Raw genomic sequence first — 27,580 nt, forward strand, 5'->3', positions numbered from 1 at the left:
CCGCTTTAACGTGGCTCACTCTTTTCTTCGGGTTCCTGCGCGCTCAAACGGAGCACCCGTGGGCAGAAGGAGGATTCAGAAAGAGAAAAAGGCTGGGAAAGAGGACGACGCGCTCTCGGCCGGGGAGGGGGGCGTCCGGCAGGCAGGACCCCGCAGCCCCGGGGGCCGCCGGGAGCCGCACCCCCTCGGCCCCGCCCCCTCCTCGGGCGCCGACCTAAGCGGTCACGTGACCGAGCCAAGCGGCAGCTGGGGCCGGAGGGCGAGGCGCACGGACACGGCGGCCAGGCCAGGCGGGGCTAGAGCCGAGCAGGCCGGAGAGGGCCGTGCGCCCGGGGCGGGGGGGTCGCGCCGCGCCCGCCCCCTCCCCGCCCCGCGTGGGGCGTACGCACGCTCCTCTCACCGCCCCTCTCTCCGCGCGGGGACCCCTGGCGGACGGCGCGTGGACATGGCCAGCGATGCTTTGCAGGTAGGCGCACCTGCGTCCTCAGCCCCCTGGCGGCCAGCCGGCGCCGGGGACCCCCGCCCGCGCGCTGCCGGAGCCCCCGGGATCGGGGCGGCCAGGGCGGATCCCCCCCTCCCCCGAACACTGGGCGCCCCTTCCCTGGGCCGGCACCGTGGAGCCAGCACAGTCCCCTTCTCGGCTGGTGGAGGTACGCACAAGGGGGGAGCGGGGAGGTCCTGAAGCACCCCCAAACTCCGACCTTCCCCAAGAATTAGAGGGGGCGCGGCGGAGGCTAGAATTCAGGTGTCTGTGGCTGGCTGTGCATCCCGGTGCCTGTCGACCCTGCCACTCGTTCTCCCTCCCAGCGTTCGGTTCCGGGCAGGTGCAGCTCCACCTGAGCAGGTGCCTGGCGCGGTGCCCCGGGAAGGGAGGAGGCCGCCCGGCCCGTTCCTCTCCCCCGCACAACAAAGCTCCAGCCGCCCCCACCTCCAGACTGAGCTTTACGATGGTCCCGACGCCACCCAGATTGTCACCTGTTGCCGGAAGTGCCAGAGTCACCTCATTATGTCGGGGGATGGGGGACCCACACGGCCACCCGGCTGCCAGGTGGAACCTTATCCCAGGTGGGGAGTGTCCATGTCAACAGACTGGGGATTCTCTTATACCTGGAATCCCACCTGGGCATGGGCTGGGTCACCCCACAACACACACACACACACACACACACACACACACACACACACACACACACACACACACACACACACACACACACACACACACACACACACACACACACACACACACACGCAGAGGCACAGCTGACTGACACCAACCTGCCGCCCAGCCAGGTTCTTCCTGTGCCACCTTGTGGACATCACAGCCCTGGACCCACCTTCCCTATTTGTGGCTAGCAGGGCCAGGGTGACTTCTGACACTTCTTTCGTTCAGTGACCCAAATCTGAGACATGTCCTGTACCTCTGGTGCCCCCATTAGCACCTCATCATCCCTCCGTCGTCCTGTGGTTGCTGTGTAACTGGGTTCTCGTCTCCTTCTGCACCTGCCCCCACATCCCCTTTGTGTCTGTCCCATGACCCCCATCCCAGTCCTGCTGATGGCCTGCCAGCCTTGCCGAGGAGCTGGGCGTATCTGGTGTTGCCGATCACACAAGGTCAGACCTTGGGGGCTGGGGAGGGCTGGGGTCTCTGCCTCTACACCTCAGCCCTGGGAGGGCTGTGTAGGAATCCCCTGGCGCATGCATGCGCTTGGCGTGTAGCAAACATGACCTGGACGGAGGCTGTGATTCCTGGAACGAGGCTGGACCTGTGCCCTGGTCCCCTTTCCCATCTCCTTCCTGCTCTCTTCCCCTGTCCTGGTCATTCCTTTCTCGTGGCTGCTTGGGTCTGCTAAACTGTCCCTCTGTCTGTCCCAGTGTGTGCCTGTCCGTTCTGTGTCCAGAAAACGGATGTCCTGTCCAGATTCCGGAAACGCCCAAAGCATTGAAATCTCCGGACATGGGGTCTAGGTCCCTGGTCACTCTGGGAAGAGGGGAATTCTGGAAGATGGACCCTCTGGACCTGGGGTCTCCTGCTTCATGGTGGGAGTTGGGGGAGCAGGGATTCTCCAAGGCCAGGCCAGGCTCCTGATTCATGGGTTCATCATGCTGGCCCTCAGGTGACCCCTGCCCTAGGTAGGAGTGAGTCACCCAAGAGAGGAGAACCCAGGAGGGCGTGCCTCCCTCCCTCCCTGCTCTGCATATTCTCAGGCCTCAGCTGCTGGAGGAGGTGGGGCTGAGGGAGCCTGCCTGGACTTCCCTCATTTGACCTGGCCCTGCTCCTGGCTGTACCCCTGCTCTGCCTGCTGGGGATAGGGTGGGGTTGGGTGGCAGGTGGGGCCTGGTTGGTAGCAGGTGGTATTAGGTGAGCCTGGGTTTAAATTCCAGAGCTGTCACTTCCTAACAGTGTGTCCTAGGCCCCGTGCCTTTCCCTCTCTGAGCCTTGGTTCTGCCGTCAAAAAAATGTAGCTGGAGGGTTTTCATGGTGGGGAAAGACGTAGACCAGGCCAGCACCTTGCAGGTGGGGCTGCTGTGAAATCCTTCCTGGGTCACGGTCAGCAGCTCAGCGTGTGCATCTGTGTCCTTTAATCCAGGGTTTCTAAGCCTCAGCACTATTGACATTTGGGGCTGAATCATTCTTTGAGATGGAGGCTGTCGTGTGTACTGTAGAATGTTGAGCAGCACCCATGGACTCGACCCAGTAGATGCGAGTAGCACCCCCAGTTGTGACAACCAACCAAAAATGTCTCTGGATATTGCCAAATGCCCCCCAGAAGTGGGGTGGTAGTGGAGGCGATCCCCTCCCCCATGGAGAACTGCTGCTGCCACCTCTCTGAGCCTCAGTTTCCTCACCTGTAAAGTGGGGGAGAATTATAGCAGTTGCTCAGGATAAATGTGAGGGGTCAGGAGGATCATGGGAGTGACACTTTTGGCCTGAAGTAAATCCCTGGGGGCAGCTGCCCTTGAGGTTGGTCGGGAGCCAACCATGACTTTCTTCATCTCTGAAATGGGTTCTCATGGCGGCGGCAGATAATGTCTGTGGGGCTCTTCATGCCACGCTGACACCTAGCTCAGATTCTGGGCATTCCCGTTAGAAATCCTAGCTCTGCCTTCTGCTGACTGTAGGACTTTGGGCAAGTTACATCACCGCTCCAGGCCTCCGTTTCCTCATCTTGAAAATAGGGTGATAATAGGGACTTCCCTGGCAGTCCAGTGGTTAAGACTCTGTGCTTCCACTGCAGGGGGCATGGGTTTGATCCCTAGTCAGGGAATTAAGATCCGGCATGCCATGCGGCATGGCCAAAAAAAAAAAGAAAGAAAATGGGGTGATGATAGCACCTCCTGGGGTTGCATTAGTTGACCTGGGAGCAGCTTGTAGTAACTGCCACCATACTTGAGCTTTCATAGAGACACTCTCACCGCAACCCTCCAGCGCTGCCTCCTCACAATGTGGGCCTCAAGGAGGTGCCGCTGGGCTGGCCAGGCCCCTTAGGCCTCCAAGCTGTGGTCAGCGGCAGCGAGAGACCGAGCTGAGAAGAATCCGGAAGCTGGGACAGGCTGCATCTGCAGGAAGGGGGCTGGGCCACCCATATAAGCACTCATGGGTGTTTGCATATAAGTGTGCACAGGGGTAGACGCAGGGGGTGTGCACACACTTGCTAGCCTGCGATGCGTGCACATGCCTATAGGTGTATGAGAGCGTGTGCACACCCAAGCCAGCCCCTGGAGCCTGTATACATGGGGGAGGCTGCTCTTCACGTCCACACTAGTGGGCCTGTGAACGTGTGTGCGCTGTGTACGCCTTGGGCATCCTCTTGGGACAGGGAGCAGGGGCCATCCCTGGGGTGCCTCCAGAGAAGCCGGCTCAGGCCTGGAGTGGGGCCTGAGAGGAAGGCCCTCTAGATGCCCCAGAGGCCCAGAGCTGGCCTTTTGCAGGGGTTGCTGGGAGCTAGCAGGAAAGAGGAAGTAGCAGGCGAGAGGCCCTGGCAGGGCTGAGGTTCAGGAAGAGGGCGGGGCCCTCAGCGGGGACCCAGGATGGCGGAGGCCAATACCCCTTTGGACCGGGAGCTGGAGGTGCGGGCTGGGGTCCTTGTGGGGGGCCAGCAGAAGAGGACCCCAAGTGGCACAGGCCAGAGGCTCTGCCCTCGGTACCTCTCGGTTTTGGACTGAAGGGAGGAGATGAGGTGTTAGACTTGGAGTTTTCTGTTTGAGAGATGAAACTGTTTGGGGCCCTTTGGGCTTCCAGGCTGGGGAGATAGAGGAGGAAAGGGAGAGGCCTCTGCTCTTTAGGGTGCCGGTTGTAGAGGATGAAAGGAGGGGAGATGGGGCCTGTCCCCGGGATCTAGTTTGGGGGTACAGCAGGGGACAGATGAGGCCTCGCCCCGTGTCCTCCTCGTTTGGGATTATAGCAGAGGGAAGGTGAGGCCTGCCCTCAGTACCTCCTATCCTAGTTTGAGGGCACAGCAGTGAGGAGAAGGGGCCTGGGACCCCAAGCTTATGGTTTGCTGGGGCATCAGAGGCCTGCCCTTGATACTTCCTTGTTTGGGGAGCAGCAGAGGGAAGAGGAAACCCGCCCTCAGGACCTCATAATTTGGGGGACAGGGGAGTGGAGATGGGGCCTACCCTTGGGACCTCCTAGGTTAGGGGGGCAGCAGAGGAGAGAAAGGGGTCTGCCCTCAGGATCTTGTCATTTGGGGGGCAACAGAAGGGAGACAAGGCCTGTTCTTGGGACCCCCTAATTTGGGAGGACAATGGAAGGGAGATAGGGCCCGTCCTTGGGGACCCCCTAGCTTGAGGGGCACAGTGGTGGGGTGATGGGATCTGACCTGAAGAATCCCACTGCCTAAGGACAGATGAAGGGAGATTGAACTGTATTTGTGGTCCCCTAGTCTGAGGGGACACGGAAGGAAGAAGCCCCTGCCCTCGGGACTTCGCAGTTTGGGGATGTCTGAAAGCAGGGACAGGGCCTTGCCTCACCTCCCACTTTTGGTGGCGGGGTGGGGGGGTGCCGATCAGAGGACATAGAGCAGGCCCTGTGTCAGGAGTTACAGTCTGGGAGGGGACCAGGCCAGGTCGGGTGAGCACGGTCTGCACCCCAGAGTCCTCCTGGCCCCGCTGACCCTGCTCCGTCCTCCGCAGAGCGAGCCACGCAGCTGGTCCCTGCTGGAGCAGCTGGGCCTGGCGGGTGCCGACCTGGCAGCCCCCGGGGTGCAGCAGCAGCTGGAGCTGGAACGGGAGCGGCTGCGGCGGGAGATCCGCAAGGAGCTGAAGCTGAAGGAGGGCGCCGAGAACCTGCGGCGGGCCACCACCGACCTGGGCCGCAACCTCGGCCCCGTGGAGCTGGTGCTGCGCGGCTCCTCACGCAGACTCGACCTGCTGCACCAGCAGCTGCAGGAGCTGCACGCCCATGTGGTGCTGCCCGACCCCGCGGCTGGCGTGCACGGTAAGCCAGGCTTCTCCGGGGATGCGGGACAGCAGGGGGTTCCACTGCCCAGGGCTCACCCGCTGTGTCCTAGAGCGAGGCCAGCCCATCGCCTCTGACCTCCAGGGAGACACACTCGGTCACAACAGCACCGAGCCTCAAAATACAGGCAGACCAAAGGCCAAAAGCAACACCCAGAGAAAGGTACACACAGTCACACCCACACCCGGACAACACCAAAGGGCCTACACGGGGTCACACGAATATCCAGGCTCACAGAGTCATACCAGCACCCGGACAACCCCCAAGACTCTTTCTAAAATATCTTTAATTTTTATTGATTAAAAAAATTTTCAATTGTGATCAAAAAACACATAACAAAATGCGTCATTTTTAAGTGTACAGTTCAGTGGTGTTGAGTAGATTCACATTATCGTGCAAGGGATGTGCAGAACTTTCTCACCTTGCAACCAAAGACAAAGGTGTAACACACGTCACATCAGTAGCCAGAGACATTCACACACGGTCACACCAGCACCCAGACAACTCCTAAGGGCATACGCACTATCATATGAATACCCAGAGACTTGCATACCGGCACCCAGCACCCAGAGAAATGCACGCACAGTCACACCGACACACAGACAATACCCAGAGACTCGCACATGCTCGCGCCAACCCCCAGAGATTCACACACACACAGAGCTGCCCAACCCCTACAGACGTCCACCGACCTGTCAACAGCCTGAGACTTATACACACAATCGGACAAGGCCTGAAGACTCAACACCACTTAGCCCAACACCCATATACCACTGAGGTGTGTCAACAGCTAGAGACCAACATTGTCATGTCAACACTCAGAGATACAGTTCAGCCGACCCCCAAAACCTCATCCGGTCACAGCTGCACCCAGAGTGACCTGGACAGTCACACCACTCGCTAGAGACTCACAGAGCCATGCCAGCATCCAGAGACACGCATGTCCGGCTGTACCAGCACCCAGACACGTGGACACAGTTGTACCAGTGCCGGGAGGTCAGAAAGCACAGTTGTGCCAATAGTCGGAAGCATATGCCTAGAGTCACCCCCAGCACCCAGAATCTCACACAGTCATTCTAACACCTCGAATCTCACAGTTACACTAGCACCTGGGGAGACACACACTCGCTCAGTTATGCCAACACCCTGCGGGTCACAGACCTAACCACCGCCACACCCACGGATGCCCACACAGCTGTGTAAGTAGTTGGGGACTTCCGTACGAAGGTAGATACAGTCACACCAGCACCAAGGACCCAGCGCACACCTGGACACTTGCCTGTGCTCATTCATGCTGGTCCTGCCCCAGTCCTGCAGGGGTTTCCCTACGAGGGCTGGGGTGGTTGGGCCCTCTGGACCCTGGTCCCCAGCTCTTCCTCTCCCTGGCCCTGGGGGTGGATCCTCTCAGCTGGGGCAGAACCACCTGGGCAGATGGAGGTGAGGGCCGTGGTGACTCTGCCCCATCTACCCCCTCCAGATGCCCCCCAGTCCCCCTGTGAAGGTGGCCCAGCCTGCTCAGCCACCAACCTGAGTCGCGTGGCCGGCCTGGAGAAGCAGCTGGCCATCGAGCTGAAGGTGAAGCAGGGAGCGGAAAACATGATCCAGACGTACAGCAACGGCAGCACTAAGGTGGGGGCAGCACGAGTGCACCCCGCCCCGTGTGCATGTACACCCGCAAGCGCATACAGTCTGGGGGGGGGCAGGGTGGCACCTACATCTGCTCCCTTGGGAGTCTGGGGTCCTCTGGGTTGGGGACAGAGGGGCTGATGGGTGGCTTTGCAGCAGGACTGGGGTGTGGTCAGCTCATGGGGGCATATGGGAAACAGGGTAACTGTGGGTGATGTCAGACAGACACATGGCAGAGACTGTCCCCCCCAAACTCAGTTACCCCCAGAGATGGTCAGGGCAACACGCAGCCTCTCACTGCTGGTGGTCTCTCTCTGACACTTGTACACGCAGATCAACACCTCGGTGCACACGTCATCATCCTAACATCTAGAGACACAGCCATGGTCACGACAACACCTAGAGGCTCACAGACACACATGCACCGTCATAAGGTCTAGAGTCACATCAGTAACAACGCTCATAAACACGTGGAGGATGACCACCAGAGCAACCTCTAGATACAGAGAGACACACACCATCATATAACACCCGGACACACAGCACAGGCCAACGGACCGCCTAGACACACAGACACACACATTATTAAATTCACACTCAGAGACCAGAATTGTCACACAGGTGCTTCCCCAGTTGTACCAATACTGAGTACACAGTCACAGGTTTGCACCAACACCCAGAGATACACCCACAGTACAGTCAGACCTACAGCTAGAGACCCAGAGAGCACCCATGCCTGTGTGCACACACAAATGAGAATATTATGTGGGAGGGCACAAGCCATGCAGAATTTTTTTGTTTTTTTTTACCTTTTATTGATGTGTAACAAATGGACGTAAAGTGCAGAAAACTTAAGTGTACAGACCAATGAATTTTTAGCTAGGTACACATCACCCACATCGAAATACAGAACACTTCCTGTCACCCAGAAAGGGTTCCCTCCTGCCCCCTTCAGTCAGTACACAGACTTCTTTGACCACAGGTTAGCAGTGCCTGGTTTTGAAACACAGCACCATGTAGATGGAAAAATCCACAACCAGTGTCCGGTGCTTGTACACAACACGGGGTCCTTGGCTATGCCCAGTCATCGCTGTGCCTTGACCTGCACACACAAACATCGGGACTCCACTTACTGCAACTGTCTCACATCCAGTCACCCTTGGACTCACCCACGTGGCTACAGTCAAGGCTACACCCACCACGGGGAACACTGACACACGCACGCCATTCTGACAGCTGACACAAACACAGTGCCTGCTGGTGCAAGGCACGGCTCTGAACCCTCCACACAGGTTAGCTCCTTTAATCCTCAGCCCAGTGTTGGTTGGCGCTGTTAGTACTTCCCTTCCTGCAGATGAGCAAACAGGCCCAGAGTAGTCGAGCGGCTTGCCCAAAGTCACACAGCTGTTAGGCGGCAGAGCCAGGATTCGAATGCCATGGGCAACATCTCCCATCAGCACCCAGGAACACACGGAGGCACGTGTTATCACACCCACACATGAATGCTCTGTCACAGGGTCACCCAGGGCCTGCACGATGTGGGCAGCAGGACTGGTGGTCAGACCCTCATCTGCCCAGCCTTTCCCTCATGGCCCATCTCTGCCTCCAGGACCGGAAGCTGCTGCTGACGGCCCAGCAGATGCTGCAGGACAGTAAGACCAAGATTGACATCATCCGCATGCAGCTCCGCCGGGCACTGCAGGCCTGCCAGCTGGAGAGCCAGGCGGCCGCAGACGAGGCCCAAGGTGAGTCCCTTGCCCTGAACAAGCCTCACCTGCATTCCACCTTGGAGAGTTCGACTCCCAGCCCCACGAGGGGTCCCTCTCTGAGGCAGGGAGGTGGGTGCTGTGACTCACCACGTGACTGGAGCCCATTCCTGACCCTTGCCAGGCCTCAGTTTCCCATTTTGTCCTATTTCAGATTTGCATGTGATCATGTATTGGCAAACTACGGTTCTTGGACCAAATCTGCGACTGCCGCCTTTTTTTTTTTTCAAATAAAATTTTATTGGCACCCAGCCATGCCCATTCATTTACTATCACTTAAGGCTGCTTTTGCACTGCAACAGCAGGGCCAAGGAGTGGCAACAGAGCCCGTGTGGTCTACAAAGCCAAAAATATTTACCCTTTGGCTCTTTACGGAAATAATGTGCGGACCCCTGGACTAGGTGGTTGCCTTGTCACGTTGGCCCCTGTGGTGTAGAACTGTGGGTGTCCACGGTGTGTGTGTGTTCCTTTGTGTGTCTCAGTGTATGAATGCCTGGGGGTGTCTCAACCCCATTGTTAGCCTGAATTTGTCACAGGGTCTTGATGTATTGTGTGCAGAGAAGATTATCTGTGCTACTGATGTGTGTCAGTGTATCAGCTACTGATGTGTGTCAGTGATGCTAACCATGGGGACCAGAGGTTGTATGCACACAATACATAATGATATTATGGTGCCGCAGCTCCTCCGTAATAATATCCTGCCCTGTAACTATGGTAGTTTCTGTGTCACCACGAGAGGTAAGTGTCAGCTCTTGGTGGGTGTTAGTGCATTTGGGCTGCTGTACCACAATACCACAGACTGGGGGTGGGGGCATGTAAACGACAGACATTTATTTCTCACTGTTCTGGGGGCTGGGAAGTCCAAGATCAAGGCGCCGGCAGATCCAGCGTCTGGTGAGAGCCCTCTTCCAGATTCATAGACAGCTGCTTTCTTATTGCATCCTCACTGGTAGAAGGGGCAAGGGAGCTCTCTGGGGTCCCTTTTATAAGGACAGTGATCCCATGCATGAGGGCTCCGCCCTTATGACCTAATCACCTCCCAGCGGCCCCACCAACTAATACCATCATATTGGTGGTTGGGTTTCAACGTACGAATTTTGCAGGGACACAAACATGCAGTCCATAGCAATAGGGCTTGGAACTCGGGTGACAATGTGTGTGTCTTTGTAGCGGGGAGGTGTCGGCGTGACTGTGTGGTTGTTCGTCTGTACTCGGAATGCCTCCGTGGGCTTCTCAGTGACAGTGTGTGATGGTATGATCACGTCCCTGTGCTTTGGGGTGACATTGTAACTTTTGGTGACAGCCTGATTTTGTCCCCATAAGTGTAAAAGCCTTGATGACTGTTTGGGCACATGTGACAGCAGTCCCGGTGGGTGCCACACAGCTGTGGGTGACTGTGACTGTCTGAGTGCCCACGTCTGAGTCTAGGTCGTTGTGCAGGACAGCGAGACCGTCCTTGGAATCTACAGCCTTGGATAAGGGTGACCGTGGCCTTGTTTCTCTGAGTGACAAGTTTCCTGCACCTGGGTGACAGTGTATCCTTGTGCCTGTCCCTGTGCCATTGGGCCTCTGTGTCTGCGGGTATCAGTGATGCTGCCCTGCCTATGTGACAGTATGGTGGCATTTCTTTACCTGTCCCTATGCCTTATCCGTGTGGCAGTGTGATGGTGTTCCTCTGATTCTCCCTGGGCTGGAGGTAGAGCCCTGGGAGTTTTGCCACTCTGTGACTGTGTCCTATAAGGGTATTTATGTTCTGTGACCATTTCCCTCTGCCCCTGTGACTGTGTCCCTTTGCTGGGGGTTGACAAGGCATATATCTATGTAATAGCCTCACCACTGTGACAATGTCCCTATGTGGCAGTGTGATGGCATCTTTGTGAGAGTGTGTGTTCCTCAGCATGTGTGTGTGTGTGTTCCAGTGCCTACACTGGTGACAAAGTGATAATGCCACTGTCACCCTGTGAGTGACAGTGTGACATCTGTGTGACACTGTTCCTGTTCTCCCAACTACATTGTATTTCATGGGGTGGGTTGTCACTATGCATTTATCCAGACCCCTGCTGGAGGAAATGAGGTTGTTTCCAATCTTTTGCTCTTAGAAGGAAGGCTGTGAATAACCGTGTAGAGGTGTTTTTTTTAAAAAAATTAATTTATTTATTTTTGGCTGCATTGGGTCTTCGTTGCTGCGCACGGGCTTTCTCTAGTTGCGGTGAGCGGGGGCTACTCTCCATTGCGGTGCTTGGGCTTCTCATTGCGGTGGCTCCTCTTTTTGCGGAGCACCTAGGCGCGCGGGCTTTAGTAGTTGTGGCACATGGGCTCAGTAGTTGTGGCTTGTGAGCTCTAGAGTGCAGGCTCAGTAGTTGTGGCGCATGGGCTTAGTTGCTCTGCGGCATGTGGGATCTTCCTGGACCAGGGCTCAAACCCGCGTCCCCTGCATCGGCAGGCGGACTCTCAACCACTGCGCCCTGGGAAGTCCCTGCAGAGGTGTTTTTTATGGGATAAAGTCCCTGAACTGGGATTGCTGAATCAAAGGGTAAATACATTTGTGATTCTGATAGAAATGGCCAAACTGCCTCCATTGGAAAGCCACTTGTATTCCCATTAGCAATGAATGAAAGTTACTCTTTTTTTTTAAGTGTCCCTGTGTCTGTGTGACTATATCCTATCCAGTTGCCATGGTATCCCTGCGACAGTCCCTGGGGATGGAATGGGACCCTGACATGTATCTGTCCCTAAGACTTTGTTAATGGTGTGCCTGTATATATGACTGTCCCCGGGTGACAGCTTAACTACATCCCTGGGACCGTCCATGTGGGTGTGAGAGCGTCTGGATAAAAGAGGGACAGCATCTGGGTGGAAGTGTGGCCGTCTGCCTGTGGGTGACAGTGTGACTGTGTCACCATGACCCCTCACCTTGGGAGGAAGTGATGCATATTGATGGCCGTCTGTGGCCAGTGCTTGTTCCTGCAGATGGCTGCGTGTCTGGGACCGGGCTGGTTGGACCTGGGCCCAGGGTAGCCTCACTGCCTCGTGTCCTACACCCACAGGGAGTCCAGACCTGGGGGCCATGGAGCTGCGCATCGAGGAGCTGCGGCACCACTTCCGAGTCGAGCACGCGGTGGCGGAGGGCGCCAAGAACGTGCTGCGCCTGCTCAGCGCTGCCAAAGCCCCAGACCGCAAGGCTGTCAGCGAGGTGAGGGACGCGGTGTCGACCCAGAGGGGTGGGGCTTCAGCGATGGGTGGGACCTCATTTTCAGGGAGCCCAGGGGTAGGACCCAAATGGCTGAGGGCTTGGGCTTCCAGGGAGGAGCTCCAGGTAGGACTTAGCCAGTCTGGGGGCGGGGCCTGGGTCTGCACTTGGGGAGGGGCGTGCTGGATCCCGCCCCCAGCCCGGCCAGGCTCCTCCCACCGCAGGCGCAGGAGAAGCTGACCGAGTCCAACCAGAAGCTGGGGTTGCTTCGGGAGGCGCTGGAGCGGCGGCTCGGGGAGCTGCCCGCTGACCACCCGAAGGGGCGGCTGCTGCGCGAGGAGCTTGCTGCGGCCTCATCCTCAGCCTTCAGTGCCCGCCTGGCCGGGCCCTTCCCCGCCATGCATTATAGCACCCTGTGCAAGCCCGCGCCGCTCACAGGTGGGTCCCGACGTCCCCCACCCAATCCGGACCCTACCTCCCGCAGCTCTGGACTCCTGACCCCTCTGAGTCCCCCAGCCCCGAGACCCCCAACCGGGATCTCTACTCTCCCCAACCCTGGACTCCCATCCCACTGTTCCCTCCCTTCTCCATTCACCCCAGCCCTCTGGACCTGGGCCCCATTTCCCATGCCAGACAGCCGTATGCATCTGGACTTCCCACCCCGCCTTGCCCTCTGAGGGACTCTTGTCCCCATCCCCATCCTCACTTTCGCCACCCCTCCCCAAATGGCCCTGCCTTTTTTCTCCAGCCAGAGTCCCCCAGCCCAGTCTCACAGTCCCTTGCTCTCAGAACCCTCAGCCCTGAACCTCTGTCCCCCAACGCCCAGGCTAGCCAGCCCCTCCCTCCTTAGATCCCTCAGCCACTACCTCCCCAGACTAGCCCTACCATAGACCCCAGCCCCAGTGTCAGACCTCAGATCAGCCCGCCGAATCTAAGCCCGGACTCCTAGTCCTACCTGGCTCACCACCGCCTGGACCTTCAGCCTACACCCTGAACCTCTCTTCTGTTACTAAACCCCAGCATCCAGACCCCCTCCCCAGATTGACCCACCCCTCCCCTTGTCCCATGTTTTTCACTTCCGGACACAGCCATCCCTGCATCAGACCCCCTGCCTCACCCTGACAGTCCTTCACCACCTCCCACTTGCATGTTGGCCACTTCTGCACATGCCCACTTTACCTGCAGGCCCTTCCCCTCGTCCTGCCCCAGATGTGACCCCCCCTCCCCCGTCATCAGCCTGCTCCTCTCTCAGGGACCCTGGAGGTGCGTGTAGTGGGCTGCAGAGACCTTCCAGAGACCATCCCTTGGAACCCCTCACCTTCAGTGGGGGTGCCTGGGACCCCTGAGAGCCGCACCCCCTTCCTGAGCCGCCCAGCCCGGGGCCTTTACAGCCGAAGTGGAAGCCTCAGTGGCCGGAGCAGTCTCAAAGCGGAATCCGAGAACACCAGTGAGTGGGCATTGAGGGTCTGGAGGGATGAGATGGGGTGGGGGGTCCTGGATTTCCCACATTTGTAACATTCTCAAAAATTAGTACATCACACCCGTTAGGATGGATACCGCAAAACAAAACAAAACAAACACAGCTGTTAAGGAGGATGTGGAGAAATTGGAACCCTTCTGCTCTGTTGGTGGAAATGTAAAATGGTGCAGCCACTGAGGAAAACAGAATGGCAGGTCCTCAGATGATTAAACAGGGAATTACAATATGATCCAGCAATCCCGCTTCTGAGTAAATATACAAAAGAGTTGCAAGCAGGGTCTCGAAGATATATTGGTATACCCATGTTCATAGCATCATTATTCACAATGGTCAAAGGTAGAAGCAACCCAGTGTCTGTTGACGGATGGATGGGTAAACAAAATGTGGTCCATCCATGCAATGGAATATTTCTCTGCCTTGAAAAGGAAGGACATTCTGAAACATACTGCAACGTGGAGGAACTTGAGGACATTACGCTAAGTGAAATAAGCCAGTTATAAAAAGACAAGTAGTACATGATTCCACTTATATGATCCAGAGTGGTCAGATTCGTAGAGATAATGGTTGAGGGTGAGGGGGGAACGGAGAGTTATTGTTTAGTGGGGACAGAGTTTCAGTCTGGGAAGATGAAAAGAGTTCTGGAGATGGATGGTGGCGACGGTTACACAACAGTGTGGACGTACTTGATACCACTGAGCTGTACGCTTAAAAATGATCATGATGGTAAATTTTATGTTACGTGAATTTTACCACAATGTGAAAAAAGCTAATACGTACATGTTTAAAAGTATGAATAAAAGAAGAATAACAATAGAGTAACCATCTGTGTTGCCACCACCCAGGTCAAGAAGTAGAATTCTCTGAGCCCCCTCATGCCCCATCCTCAATTCCAGCCCCTTCCTCTGTCCTAGAGGTGGCTACTCTCCTGACTCTCACGGTTATCATTTCCTTGTTTTGCTTTGTAGTTTTAGCACCCATGTACCATCTCGAAACAATGTAGTTTAATTTGCCTGTGTTTGAACTTCATATATGTGGAATCATACAGAATGTATTTTATGGTAATGGCTTCTTTCAGTCAACATTGTTTGGGAGACTCATCCCTATCGTCGCATGAAACTGTAGTTCATTCATTTTACCATGTCAGATTGCTGTCTTTTTTTAGGTAAAAAATAGTTGAATTCAGCCATTTCATGGTTTAGCTAAAGACTATATTACAATTTATATATTAATTCCTGGACAGTGAGCTGTTTCTAATTTAGGGCTGTTATATAAGCATTATATTTATGCATCTCCCGATGTATACTTGCCTGCATTTTTCTAGGGTAAATACTTAGGAATATATTGCCGGAACTTGCATACAGCATAAAAGTGAATTTGGATCCCTGCCTCACACCTCGTGCAAAAACCAACTGGAGATGGATTAAAGGCCTTAATGTGACAGGCAGAACTGTAAAGCTTTGTCAGATAGCACAGCAGAATATTGTGGGGGGAGGAGAAGATGTCTTTAATAAGATACAAGAGATTACCCTCGGCCTGCAAGAATCTCCTGACAGCCTACCCCAACCCCTGTTCCAGGTGAGGTGAGCACTGTGCTCAAGCTGGATAACACAGTGGTGGGGCAGACGTCCTGGAAGCCGTGTGGTCCCCACGCCTGGGACCAGAGCTTCACCCTGGAGCTGGAGAGGGTGAGTTCGGTTAGGGGATGACAGGGCTTGGAGGAGGAGGAGTTTGAGGCCTCGGGCGCCCCAAATGACGGCCCTCTTTCTCTCCCTGAGGCACGGGAGCTGGAGTTGGCTGTGTTCTGGCGGGACCAGCGGGGCCTGTGTGCCCTCAAATTCCTGAAGTTGGAGGATTTCTTGGACAACGAGAGGCATGAAGTACAGCTGGACATGGAACCTCAGGGCTGCCTGGTGGCTGAGGTACAGCCTGACCCCAACCCCTGAGAAAATGCTTGGGCATCTCCTGCTCTGGAAGGGGAAGATGTGTTTTCCACTGGTCTCTGAATCTCGATAGAAAAGTACATATAATTAGTCACATCAATGCATGACTTAAGCTGGGATTGGTTTTGTTCTGAAACAAGATATTAAAAAAAGAAAAACAACAACAACAAAATTTTGTCAAGCTAGAAAAGAAAAGCAAAACCTAGCAACATATTACGGAGATTGCCACCAGAGCCACAGCTGAGCAGAGAGATTCCTTCCACAGTGATGTCAGGGTTAGGGTCCAAATCAGGGTAGCCCACCCTTGGCACTATGGACATTTGGGCTGGATCATTCTTGGTTGCAGGGGCCGTCCTGTGCACTGCAGGGTGCTGAGCAACACCCCCTGCCTCCACCCACAGGATGCCAGTAGCAACCCCCCCGCTCCAAGTTGTGACCACCAAAAATGTCTCCAGACACGGCCAGGGTCCCCTGGTGAAGAGCCCGTAGTCTAAATGACATTCCTAGCTGACCCCTTGTAGTATGGCTGGGCCCTGTTCGCAGTGCTGTACTGGCATTGACTCGTTAGTCCTCACAATAACCCAGTGCAAACAGGACCATTATTAGTCACATCTGATAGAGGAGGAAGTGAGCCACAGAGAAAGAAAGTCACTGGCGCCCTCATTTAACCAGAATCATCCTCAAAAATTCTTCAGATTTGCCCCTAACATATACATGTGTCCTGTTTTTTTGTCTATATGTATACGTGTGTGTGTGTGTATGTGTGCGTCTCCCCATGTCCTTAAACCCAGGAGGAAATGTGTGTGTTTGTGTTTTTTTGCTACTTGCTTAGATTTTTAAATACCGCTTCTCTCTGCAAGAAGATCAGACCATGTGAAAGAGATCAGAAATGTGAAAGAGAAACAGTTCACAATGCACAGTATAAAATACAGCTGTATAATGAACTCTGTTTTCAGGAGTGGGATAAATACCAAGTGAGTCATTGGGTTCAAGTGAGTTTAAAGATTAACCTGAAAGAAGCTTTTCCTTGGTTGCCAGAGACCAAATATATATTACTCTAAGTTTTCACTAAAAAGTGCTTTCAAAATTAAAAAAAACATTAGTAAATTTTCACTAATTCCCAACACGTAGTTTTTTCTTGAAAAAGTATCTAGAAAAATTCTTAAAATATTCAAGGGCTGTTTTACTATCCAGGTGGAAATTCTTATGTGATCTCATAATCGAGGACTCCTGAAGGAAAGGAGCAGAGAAGGGCAGACTTCAGCTGGTAGGGCCACGAAACTATTCTTCTATTAGGAAGACTGTCCAAAACCCAAGTGGACGATAGAGGTGGGTGGCCCGGGGGACAAGTTCTGAGGCAGTCCTTCTTGCCTTCAAGGTTTACTTATAACATTCTATTTTGTTCTCCCCGAAGCGCCAGCCTGTAGGACTTTCTGCAGTTCTGTTGTCAGTGAGCCTACAATCGTTGAGTTCCGTTGTAGGTAGAAATGTTCCATATCTGTGTCATCCAATACAGTAGCTGCTAGTCCATTGAAGTGTGGCTAGTGTGACTGGGGGAACTGACGTTTTCATCTTACTTAATTGAAATAGCCACATGTGGCTAGAGGGGACCAGATTGGACACCCATAAAGCCACACAGTTCTGTGACTCCGGCACCTTCTAGAAGATGCGTTGGAGTCGGGAGAATTCAACTCGGCCAGTGGTTTCCCCACGTGGGTGGGCGCCAGCATCACCTGGAGGGCTTGTTGAAACACAGACTTCGGGGCTCCACCGCCGGGGTTTCTGATTCGGTGGGTCCAGGTTGGGGTGGCGGTGCTGAGAATCTGCACTTCCAGCAGGTTCCCAGGTGATGCTGATGCTGCTGGTCTGGGACCACACTCGGGCGATCGGGACACTAGGTGAAGTGTAGGACCTGTTTGCTGGAGTTGTGTGTGCATCTCGTTGGATCAGACCCACTCCCCACCCCTGGAGGAGGGCCTGCTTGCCTCCTTCTTGCCCTTCCAAGGTAGCACTTCAGGAGGTGGTCCCGTCAAAGGATGGATTGACTTTATGACCCCTTAATACGATGCCTAGTACTCTGTGGTTGGACGCAATGCCACAGCGATCAGAACCCCCGAAACATATGGGCGTGCACACCTGTGATCCTAAGGGCTTCCCCACCAAGCTGCCTGGAGGTGGGCGAGGGTCCTCACGCTAGCCCCTCCCTCAGGTCACCTTCCGCAACCCTGTCATTGAGAGGATACCGCGGCTCCGACGGCAGAAGAAGATCTTCTCCAAGCAGCAAGGTGAGGGGATGGGCTGGGGCAGGGGAGAGACCAGGGGTCCCGGGAGTGTCACAGAGGGTGACACCCGCCCCTGTCTCCCCAGGGAAGGCATTTCAGCGCGCTAGGCAGATGAACATCGACGTCGCCACCTGGGTGCGGCTGCTTCGCAGGCTCATCCCCAATGCCACTGCCACAGGCACCTTCAGCCCTGGGGCTTCTCCGGGACCCGAGGCTCGGTCCACAGGGTAAGGAGGGAGGGCCCCGGAGTTCCGGCTGCCTCTGGTTGCTTCCCGGAATGCTAGGTCTTAGATGCACCCTCTTCCCTTTGCCTCAGCGACATATCTGTGGAGAAGCTGAACCTCGGGGTTGACTTGGACAGCTCACCCCAGAAGAGCCCTCTGGGTCCTCCTTCCAGCCCATCAAGTCTGGTGAGCTTCCCCCTTGGCCTGGGCAGTGTTAGGGGACCTCCACTGCCACTCAAGGCCCAGAGATCGCCAGGAACTTCCCTGGTCACACAGCACACCTCTGCCAGAACCGGGGTCCTGTTCTCTATCCCAGATAAAAACATGAGCTTGGGAGCCAGGCCACCTGGGTCCTGTCCCTGCTCTGCTGCCTCCTAGCTGTGTGACTCACGCCAAGCAGCTTCACCTCTCTGTGTTTAGTACACTGCCCTATAAAATGATCACACTTAAAACTCATGTCGATGACAGAAGTCCAGTTAGTGGTTTTCTCTGGGCGGGGGTTTATTGTTAGGAGGGGGGACACAAGAGAGCCTGGCAAAGATGATAAAAACGTTCTGCATCTTGATCTAGGTCGGAGGTCAGCACACTTTTTCTGGAAAGGGCCGTATAGGCAGTATTTTCAGCTTTGTGGGCCAGAAGGTCACAGTGATGACTAGTCAATGCTGCTCTCGTAGAAAGCAGCCACACCTGATACAGGCAGACGTGAAGGGGTGTTGCTGTGCGCCAGGAAGCCTTACTGAATGTCTGTCACTTTCATGGATCGTGAACTATTAGTCTTCTTTTGATTTTTTTCCCCCAACCCTTTAGAAACGTAAAAATCCTTCTTAGTTTACAGACTGTACAAAGCATGGAGTTTACCGACCCTTGGTCTAGGCGACGGGCATCTGGGTAGATACGTACGTAAGAGCTCTTTCCATTGCCCACCTCACCGAGTGCACTTTATGCCTCGTTTTCTAAAAAAATGGAAACAATAATATATGCTTCGTGGCATTAAATTAAAACGAGATGCCTCATTAAATTAGATGAGTTTGTCAAAAAAAAATACAAAAGGTGAATAACATTGAACGCTGGGGAGGATGCAGGAAAAGCATGAGAATCACTGCATCTCCTTCGGACGGCACAGCTGGCTGAGTTAAAAAGATGGGCATTACCTTGACCTAGAAGTTCCAGTCCAGGACATCTATGATGGACATTCACACACGGCCACCAAAATGCTTGAATGGTATAAAATACATCTAGAAAGGTACCCACGAAATCATGAACAGCAGCTGGCTCTGGGGAGGGCAGCTGGGGCAGGAGAGGACTGTGTTTCCTACCGTACACCTGTTTGTGCTGATTGAATCTTTAGAACTGTCTCTATAGTGGAGAATGATGGACCAGTAGGTAATTTTTCCTACTTAAATTATTAATTTTGATTCTTCTCAAAGTTATGTATGCTTATGATGTAAAGAATTAGGTCACTCCGTGGTATTCCCTAATACCAATAAAGGGAATAAGTAGATAAATGATAAAATACAGCATAGAATGTGCTGGGAAGAAAAATAAAGCAGAGAAAGGGGACAGGGAGCGTTGGAGCTTCTGTTAGTTAATATGGCGGTCAGCTGGCCACCTTCAAAGGTGACGTTTGAATAAAGGCCGGAAGCAGGTGAGGGAGGAACAGTGCAGGTGCTGAGAAAAGAGAGTTCCTGGTGGAGAGAACAGCCCCATGCAACGGTCCTGGGGTGGAAACACGCCTGGTGTGTTCAGGGCACAGTGAATGGAACAGGGTGGCTGAAGGGGGATGGAGTGAGGAGGGGTGGGGGAGGAGAGGTGAGGTCACATTGGTGACAAGAGCCTTGGTGGCTCTCGTGGTTATGGGTTATTGTACTCTGACCTCCTCTGTCTGCCACAGACGTCTCTGATCCAGGAAACTACCACCACTCCTGAGCTGCCTTCAGAGACCCAGGAGACCCCAGGCCCCACCCTGTGCAGGTGACACCCCTCCCCTGGCCACCACCCACCACCCCTGCCCACTGTCCCTTGCCCACCAGCCTCCTCTTTCCACAGCCCTCTGAAGAAGTCACCCCTGACCCTCGAGGATTTCCAGTTCCTGGCGGTGCTGGGCCGGGGTCACTTTGGGAAGGTGAGGCGGGGGGCAAGGAGTTGGGGGTCTGGGGGGTCCAGACCTCCAGGTCCTTGGACTGGCCACTAAGGCCACCCCTGCCCACTGTGGTTCCAGGTGCTGCTCTCCGAATTCCGGCCCAGCGGGGAGCTGTTTGCCATCAAGGCTTTGAAGAAAGGGGACATTGTGGCCCGAGACGAGGTGGAGAGGTGGGGACCCTGCTCAGGCCCTCTGAGAACTTTGGTCTTCTGGGAAATGGGAGACAGAGCAGTCCCCTCCTTGGAGCTGCTGTGAGAGTGATTCGTAACAGTCACTTGTACTTATTAAGCTAGTATTGGGGTGGCCAAAAAGTTCGTTCGGGGTTTTCTGTATTACAGGAAACCCCGAACGAACTTTTTGGCCACCCCAACACTTCCAATAATAACGACTTCTAGAAAGCACCCACCGTGTGCTTTACATGTAGTAACGAATTCCTCACAACGGCTCTAAGAGGCAAGGACTGTTATTGTCCCCATTCTGCTGATGGCACAGAGAGTTTGAGCAAATTGCCCAAAGGTCACATAGGCAGTAGGCAGCAGGTCTGGGATTTGAACTTAGGGACTCAAGTTCTGAAGCCTGTGCTATTAATGGTGCCATTGTACTGGGGTCAGGACCCTGAGTTCAGATCCTCCCTCTGCTACAGATGTGCTTAGAAACCTTAGGGAGTTCATTTCACCCTTCTGAACCTCAGGCTCCCCTTCTAGAAAAGGGGAGTACTAATGCCTTTCTTGCAGGGTCGCCGGGTGGAATGAATGAGAGGATGACTCTAGAGCATTCTGCACAGTGCCCTGCCCCCTGTAGATACCTGAGATTGTCCCCAATCTTCTTGACATCCTTTTATTAACCAGGAACCCAATTTAGGCTTAAGCAAATACAGGAATTCATTGCTCTGCATCAGAAAAGTCCAGGGGTGGCCTACCTCCAGGCATGGCTGTACACAGGTGCTCAGTTGATATCTCTCCCTTCTGCTTTTGTCCATGTGGGCTTTGCTTGCAGTCCCCTCACAGGGACAGAGATGCCCCCCACCCTAGCAGTTTAAGGCTCATCTGCAGACTTTAGCTCTTCTTCCTTAATAATTCCAGCAGAAACCCTGAGATTGAGCCCCATTGGCCTGGCTTGCCCTTTTGTGGGCCAATTCCTGGCCAGGGAGATGGGGTGCTCCAAAGGGAAAGAACAGTCCCTCTGCTGGTTTCCCAGAGGGAAGTTACTAGGACTGTTACTAGGACAATGGATGGATTCTGGGTGCCTGGTTAGCACGTTCAGAAGCATGAAGCAACTTGCCCAAGTGTGCACAGCCATGCAAGGCCCTTGACAAACAGCTGATGATTGAGGACTCTAGGGGGTGGGCGAGTCGGTGGTAGGGAGCTGCTGTGGTCTTTGACCCCTGCCCCACCCCCATCCCGCCCAGCCTGATGTGTGAGAAGCGGATCTTGGCGGCTGTGACCAGCGCGGGACACCCCTTTCTGGTGAACCTGTTTGGCTGTTTCCAGACACCAGAGCACGTGTGCTTCGTGATGGAGTACTCGGCCGGCGGGGACCTGATGTTGCACATCCACAGTGATGTGTTCTCGGAGCCCCGTGCCGTGTGAGCCTAGTCCCCCACCCCACACCTCCACCCACAGGCCCTGCCTCCCCCCAGCTCCTGGAGTTATGGGGTAATGGGGGGCTTTTGAGGATGTGGGAGCCTTATGTGACCCTCTGCCTTTCCTGGAAGCCCAGCTCCCTCACACCGGCCTCTCTCTGCAGCTTTTATTCGGCCTGTGTGGTGCTGGGGCTGCAGTTTCTCCACGAACACAAGATCGTCTACAGGTGTGTATGTGTGTGCGCGCGCGCATATGCCCGTGCATGCATGCTCTGCCCACTGGGGGACGCTGAGGCTTCAGGCAGGACCCAGATTCCTACTCATCCCTCTTTACATCCTCCCGTCCCCTCCCCCACAGGGACCTGAAGTTGGACAATTTGCTCCTGGACACCGAGGGCTATGTCAAGATTGCAGACTTTGGCCTCTGCAAGGAGGGTGATGAGCGGTGGGGGGACTGGGATCTGAGAGGCTGGCCTCTGGGGTTTAGACAGAGAGGGGAGGGAGTGGAGTCCCCAGCCTTACCTGGGTTATCCCCTACCCTGGTCCTGGGATGGGGCTGGCTGTCTGGACCACCCCATGCTGGGCTGGGCTAGAGCTGTGACCACCCCCATAACCTCACATGGCCCTGCTGCCCCCAGGGATGGGCTATGGGGACCGGACCAGCACTTTCTGCGGGACCCCGGAGTTCCTGGCACCTGAGGTGCTGACAGACACATCGTACACTCGGGCGGTGGACTGGTGGGGGCTGGGCGTGCTGCTGTATGAGATGCTGGTCGGTGAGGTGAGGCCCCAGGCCGCTCCACCCTGCCTGTCCCTGGTAACCTGGATATGCCCGGTGGGGGAAAGGGGGGTCAGAATTGGCCTCCACTATGTGCTGTCTGATTGAGGCCAGGTGGCTTTGCCTCCCTAGCCTCGGTTTCTGCATCTGTAAATTGGGGTACTTACCCTCCCAAGTGAGCCTTGTGAAAGTGCAACGGGAGCCCAGGGTGGAGCTGGGTGTGGTGTGGCCAGAGGGGCCTAATTCACCCTGGCTCTTGCTGTCCCCAGTCCCCGTTCCCAGGGGACGACGAGGAGGAGGTATTCGACAGCATCGTCAACGATGAGGTTCGCTACCCCCGCTTCCTGTCAGCTGAAGCCATTGGCATCATGCGCAGGGTGAGGACCCCCCCAACTTAGGGTGGGCCAGGGGAGTGGCTCTGGGACTAGGAAGAGGAACACTGACACAGAACTCCCTCCCCCCAGCTGCTGCGGAGGAATCCAGAGCGGAGGCTGGGATCCAGTGAGAGGGATGCAGAGGATGTGAAAAAACAGCCTTTCTTCAGGGTGAAGTCCCCCACTCCCAGGACCCAGTCATCCCCCCCCACCCAAGACCTAGTGGCTTCACCTCCAACACTGTCACCTCCCCTTGACACCTTCCTGCCTTTCCTTCCCCCTCCCTTACCCTCACTGGCCCTCCTACACCCACATCCACTCCAGGCTGGCCTGCGGTGGGGGGGGGAGCACTGCCCTGTGTATGAGCCCAGGCCCCTCCCCCCACTCATACGGTGATCCTTCCTGAGCCCCCAGGCCCGCCACTTTCCCTCCCTCTATCTTGTGACTCCCTGTGTTGATCCCCACAGATCCAAGGCCAGACAGGGTGCAAGGAGCAAAGCCTTCCTGCGCTCTGCTCTGAGCCTCCCCTGCTGACCTCTCCCCTCTCTGCCCTGTAGACACTGGGTTGGGATGCCCTGCTGGCCCGGCGCCTCCCGCCGCCTTTCGTACCCACGCTGGCGGGCCGCACTGATGTCAGCAACTTCGACGAGGAATTCACAGGGGAGGCCCCCACGCTGAGCCCACCTCGCGACGCTCGGCCCCTCACGGCCACAGAGCAGGCAGCCTTCCGGGACTTCGACTTTGTGGCCGGGGGCTGCTAGCCCCCTCCCCCACTTCTGCCCCCACTGAGCTGTCAGTTTTTAAAAAGGCCTTTGGGATTTGCTCTATCCATGCATCTCCGTCCGTTCTTGTGCAGTAATGGGGGTGGGGGGCGTGCTTGGAGGTGGGGAGAGTTGGGAGGGGATGTGATGGATGGCCGGTGGCGTAGGGAGTGATGGGGAGAGGCCCTGGATTGTGGTGGGGGATCGTTTGAAGGGGCCAAGGGATGGTGGAGACTCGGGGCTGTTATTGTGGTGGGGAGCATGGGCGGGCCGCCATGGGAGGGGGGCTCGGAGCTGTGTTGAGGAACTTCCGGGGTTAGAGGCCAGTGATGGGGCGTAGTTTGGGGGGTAGGGACTTCGGGTTGTGTGGGGGAGCTCAGGGCCACAATGAGCGAATGGTTGCGGGAGCCACTCATGACGGCAGCAGGGGCGAAAAGCGGCCCCCAACCCTCCCACTCTGCTCCCAGCCGAGCCTCCGCCCCAAGACTGCGGCCACGGCGTTGTGCGCGTGCTCCTGCGACTCGGGCTCTGCGTCTCTACGCCGCCGCGTGGCTAGTCCCGGAACTGCACACCCCGGAGGCGTACACAGCACCTCTGCCGCTCCGGCGCGGCCGCGAGGATGCTGCAGCCCCGACGGGACGCACCGCCCCGGGCTTGTCCGCAAAAAGCGTTTATTCCCCGAAGTCTCCGAGCTGCGGACCAGAGGCCGGCCCCAGGTGGTCTGGCTTAGCCTCCGGGCGCGCCTAGAAGTGACTGAGGCCACTGTGCCGGGAGCTGCGCAGCGAGTTGGCCTCCCAAGCGCTCCTCATTAGGCCCAGCCCCCTGGGGCTGCCCTTGGCACCTGCCCTTGAAGGCAGGAGGCACAGCAGTTGGCGAAGCACAGCCCGGCGCAGCAAGATGTACACCCAGGGGTCCAGAATCTGGTTCCACGAGGCGAGGCGCACGGCCAGAAACAGTGGCTGCTGCAGGGAGCTGGAGCCCCAGCCCGCGATGGCCAGCACCACCAACACCTGTGGGAGAAGACAGTGTGAGCGGTGGGTGGTGTAACAAAAGGGCACCGGCGAAGGGTAGGGCTGAGATGGATGGGAGAGTGTCTGAAGGTAAGGAGGCTGTGAGGATGGACGGAACGTCACGGGGAGGGTAAATGGGAATCTAATTGGGAAGGAGCTGTGGAGAGAGGGGAGAAGAAGTGGGGGCCTTATAGAGCGTGGCAGAAGCAAAGGCCTTCAGTGGGTGTGTGCTTGGGCAGGAAAGAAGTCCCAGGTATGCCAAAGGACAGGGGATTGAAGGGGAGAAGAGAAAAGGGGTGGTGATGGTGGAAGGAAGCTAGGGAATGGAAGCACTTAGGTGGGTGGGGTTGGAGGAGAACCTTGCCTGGGTCGGGTGAACTACAAAGACCCCAGGAAGGAGTAAGATACGGGGACTGGGAGGAGGAGTGGGACGTCAGAGGAAGAGGGCAAAGGGTGGACTCTGGCAGGTGGGGCCTCGAGGGGGCAGTGCCCTGGCTGGGTCAGGGAGAGAGGACCCAGGTATCCCAGGATGGAAAAGGGTGGGAGAGGTCACGGAGGGCGTGGGAAGGAGCAGGGTTGGAGGGGCATGTGCGCCCCTCACCAGCAGGGGGCTCCAGCAGATGCACGACACCACCATGATGCCTACGAGCTGGCCCACCATCTCCACATCGTGGGCACGGGCTCGCCGCGCTGAGCCGCGGCCCAGGGAGCCGCCGGGGGCGGCGGAGGCCGAAGCGACGGACGAGGCGGACGAGGCGGACGAGGCGGACGAGGCGGAGGCCGGGCGGGGTCCGTGCCCTCCCCAGTGACGGCGGCTGTCGGGGCCTCCAGCCGGGAAGTGCCGTCGAGAGCGGCGGCACCAGCGGGCGCGCAGCAGGGCAAGGCCGCTGAGCGTGTTGCACACGAGCGCGGCGAGCAGCGAGGCCAAGCCGAGGCCGGCGAAAAGGCCGGCGAGCAACGACTGGCGCCAGCCTCCCGCCGGGCCCAGACCGATGAAGCACCACGTACCCGGGTACTGCAGCTCGTAGCGGCCCACGCGCGCCAATGGCAGCAGCGCCACGGCCAAGGCCAGAGCGGCCAGCGCGGCCAAAGCCAACCGCGCTCGGGCCAGCGAGACGCCGGCTGCGTGCAGCAGCGGCCGCGTGACGCCCACGCAGCGCTCCACGGCCATGCCGCAGCCCAGCAACAGCGGGCACAGGCCGAAAAAGACCATGCATCCGCCCAGGAAGTGGCAGGCGCCGCCGGCCGGCGAGCGCCCCGCCGCGTACAGGTGCAGCACCAGCGCACCCGGGATCACGTGGCCCACCAGGTCGGTGGCCAGCAGGCTGGCGACGAACAGCAGGAAGGTGGCTGCCGAGCGGCGGCGCCGCAGACGGCCCGCGACCTGCGCCAGCAGTGCCAGCGCCAGCACGTTGGACACGGCGCCCAGCGTCATGGAGAAGATGGGCAGCGCGGGCGACGCGCCCGCCAGGTCCGACAGCGGTCCGGCGGAGGCGTTGGAGGCCCCAGGTGCTGTACACGTGGTCGCCTCACCCGCCAGGCTCAGGTTGAGGGGCCCGTAAGGGCTCATGTCAGGTGCCGGGGGTGGGGCTGGGGAGAGGAGAGGAGGGGAAGGTGAGGTTCCACCATTGGCCTGGGACCAGCTGGTGGTCCCATCTCAGATCATCAGGACCCATCTCACCCTCCATGGAGTTCTTCTATGGACCCTCTGTCCATGGCAACTCCAAATGACTCTGGCTGCCCCATTCCTGATCCATTTGTCCTCTTCCTCTTACCAGCCCATCTCTTGCTCCAGGCTTCAGTCTTCCCTCATTGCCCCGTCCACCAGGGTCACCTGGCTTCAGCCTCACCTGTCTCTGACCCCACCTCTGGGCTTTACCCACCCACTTCTGACACCCACCTCCCATTTTGACAGCCAATTCCTGGCCCCCGGCCCCATCTGATACCCACTGACCAATTTCTTTCTTTCTTTCTTTTTTTTTTTTTTGCGGTACGTGGGCCTCTCACTGTTATGGCCTCTCCCGTTGCGGAGCACAAGCTCCGGACACGCAGGCCCAGAGGCCATGGCTCACGGGCCTAGCCGCTCCGCGGCACACGGGATCCTCCTGGACGGGGGCACGAACCCGTGTCCCCTGCATCGGCAGGCGGACTCCCAACCACTGCGCCACCAGGGAAGCCCCCCACTGACCCATTTCTAATCCCAGGGCACCATCTGACCCCACTGCCCCATCTTTGACCATCACTATGGCACCTTTACTCCAGTCCCATCCTAGATGCTCACAACCCCACCTCTGCCACCTTGGGCACATCTCTCCCCGCCACACTGTCTCTTTCCCCAGGGCCACATCCCTGTTCCCATAAACCCATCCCTGTCCCCTTGGCCACATCTCTGTCCACACAGCCCCGTCCCTGTCCCCAGAGCCCCATCCTTGTCTCCCACACTCCCATCTCTCTCACCCAAGCCCTACCTCTGCCCACTGCTGCCTTACCCTGGATGCCCACAGTTCCGCTCCTGCCAGCTTCATGTCCCTGCCCCAGAGGCCTCAAGGCTAACCCGTCACCACCTACTCCTTGATAGCCCCTGGTGAGGGCTGAGAGGTCAGAACTGCCTGCTAGGTCATATGGGAAGGGAGGCTGGACAGACAGTAAGATCAACAGGGACAGAGAGATGGGCTGAGTCAAGGAACACAGGAAGGACAGGCTGGGGGAGCCATGGCCCCATCCTTTCATGCCTTCCTCCCCCACTGGAGATCCTCGTGCCCCAGCCTTCTTACCCGGAGCTGCCTGGGACGCAGGGTCCCCATCGCCTGCCGCTTGGTCCCTGCTGCCCTGCTGCACCGGCTGCCCTGCTGCGCCCTAGCCTGCTGCGCCCGAGCTCTCCGACAGGCCGCTCCCTCCCTCCCTCCCTCCCTCCCCGGGCGGCTCCTCGCTCCCAGCCTCCTCCCGCTGCCCGCTCCAGCCTCCAG

General features: G+C 56.7%; 2 protein-coding genes across 5 annotated transcripts; one reads left to right on the forward strand and one right to left on the reverse strand.

Moving 5' to 3' along the window:
* Nucleotides 1–285: 285 nt before the first annotated feature.
* Nucleotides 286–23,670, forward strand: PKN1 (protein kinase N1). Of its 4 annotated transcripts, none has more exons than XM_060145024.1 (22): nucleotides 286–466; nucleotides 5,137–5,440; nucleotides 6,939–7,090; nucleotides 8,697–8,832; nucleotides 11,901–12,046; nucleotides 12,268–12,481; nucleotides 13,296–13,490; nucleotides 15,099–15,208; nucleotides 15,299–15,442; nucleotides 17,673–17,748; nucleotides 17,831–17,972; nucleotides 18,062–18,155; nucleotides 19,861–19,940; nucleotides 20,016–20,091; nucleotides 20,188–20,279; nucleotides 21,518–21,694; nucleotides 21,856–21,918; nucleotides 22,050–22,126; nucleotides 22,330–22,472; nucleotides 22,739–22,846; nucleotides 22,934–23,014; nucleotides 23,401–23,670. In XM_060145024.1, exons 1-22 carry the CDS (start codon nucleotides 446–448, stop codon nucleotides 23,602–23,604), a joined length of 2,835 nt encoding a protein of 944 aa, XP_060001007.1. In that variant the 5' UTR covers nucleotides 286–445; the 3' UTR covers nucleotides 23,605–23,670. The 4 variants fall into 4 exon arrangements, with proteins under 4 accessions (XP_060001007.1, XP_060001005.1, XP_060001006.1 ...); XM_060145022.1 differs by lacking the exon at nucleotides 286–466 and adding an exon at nucleotides 1,519–1,614; XM_060145023.1 differs by lacking the exon at nucleotides 286–466 and adding an exon at nucleotides 4,018–4,071.
* Nucleotides 23,069–27,480, reverse strand: PTGER1 (prostaglandin E receptor 1). Its single transcript, XM_060145026.1, has 3 exons — nucleotides 27,389–27,480; nucleotides 25,216–26,204; nucleotides 23,069–24,614 (listed from the first exon to the last, which is right to left on the reverse strand). The coding sequence occupies exons 2-3, from the start codon at nucleotides 26,182–26,184 to the stop codon at nucleotides 24,348–24,350; spliced, it is 1,236 nt and encodes a 411-aa protein (XP_060001009.1). The 5' UTR covers nucleotides 26,185–26,204; nucleotides 27,389–27,480; the 3' UTR covers nucleotides 23,069–24,347.
* Nucleotides 27,481–27,580: the final 100 nt, after the last annotated feature.

Source organism: Lagenorhynchus albirostris, chromosome 3 (assembly GCF_949774975.1).
Source record: "Lagenorhynchus albirostris chromosome 3, mLagAlb1.1, whole genome shotgun sequence".
NCBI classification, from domain to species: domain Eukaryota; kingdom Metazoa; phylum Chordata; class Mammalia; order Artiodactyla; family Delphinidae; genus Lagenorhynchus; species Lagenorhynchus albirostris.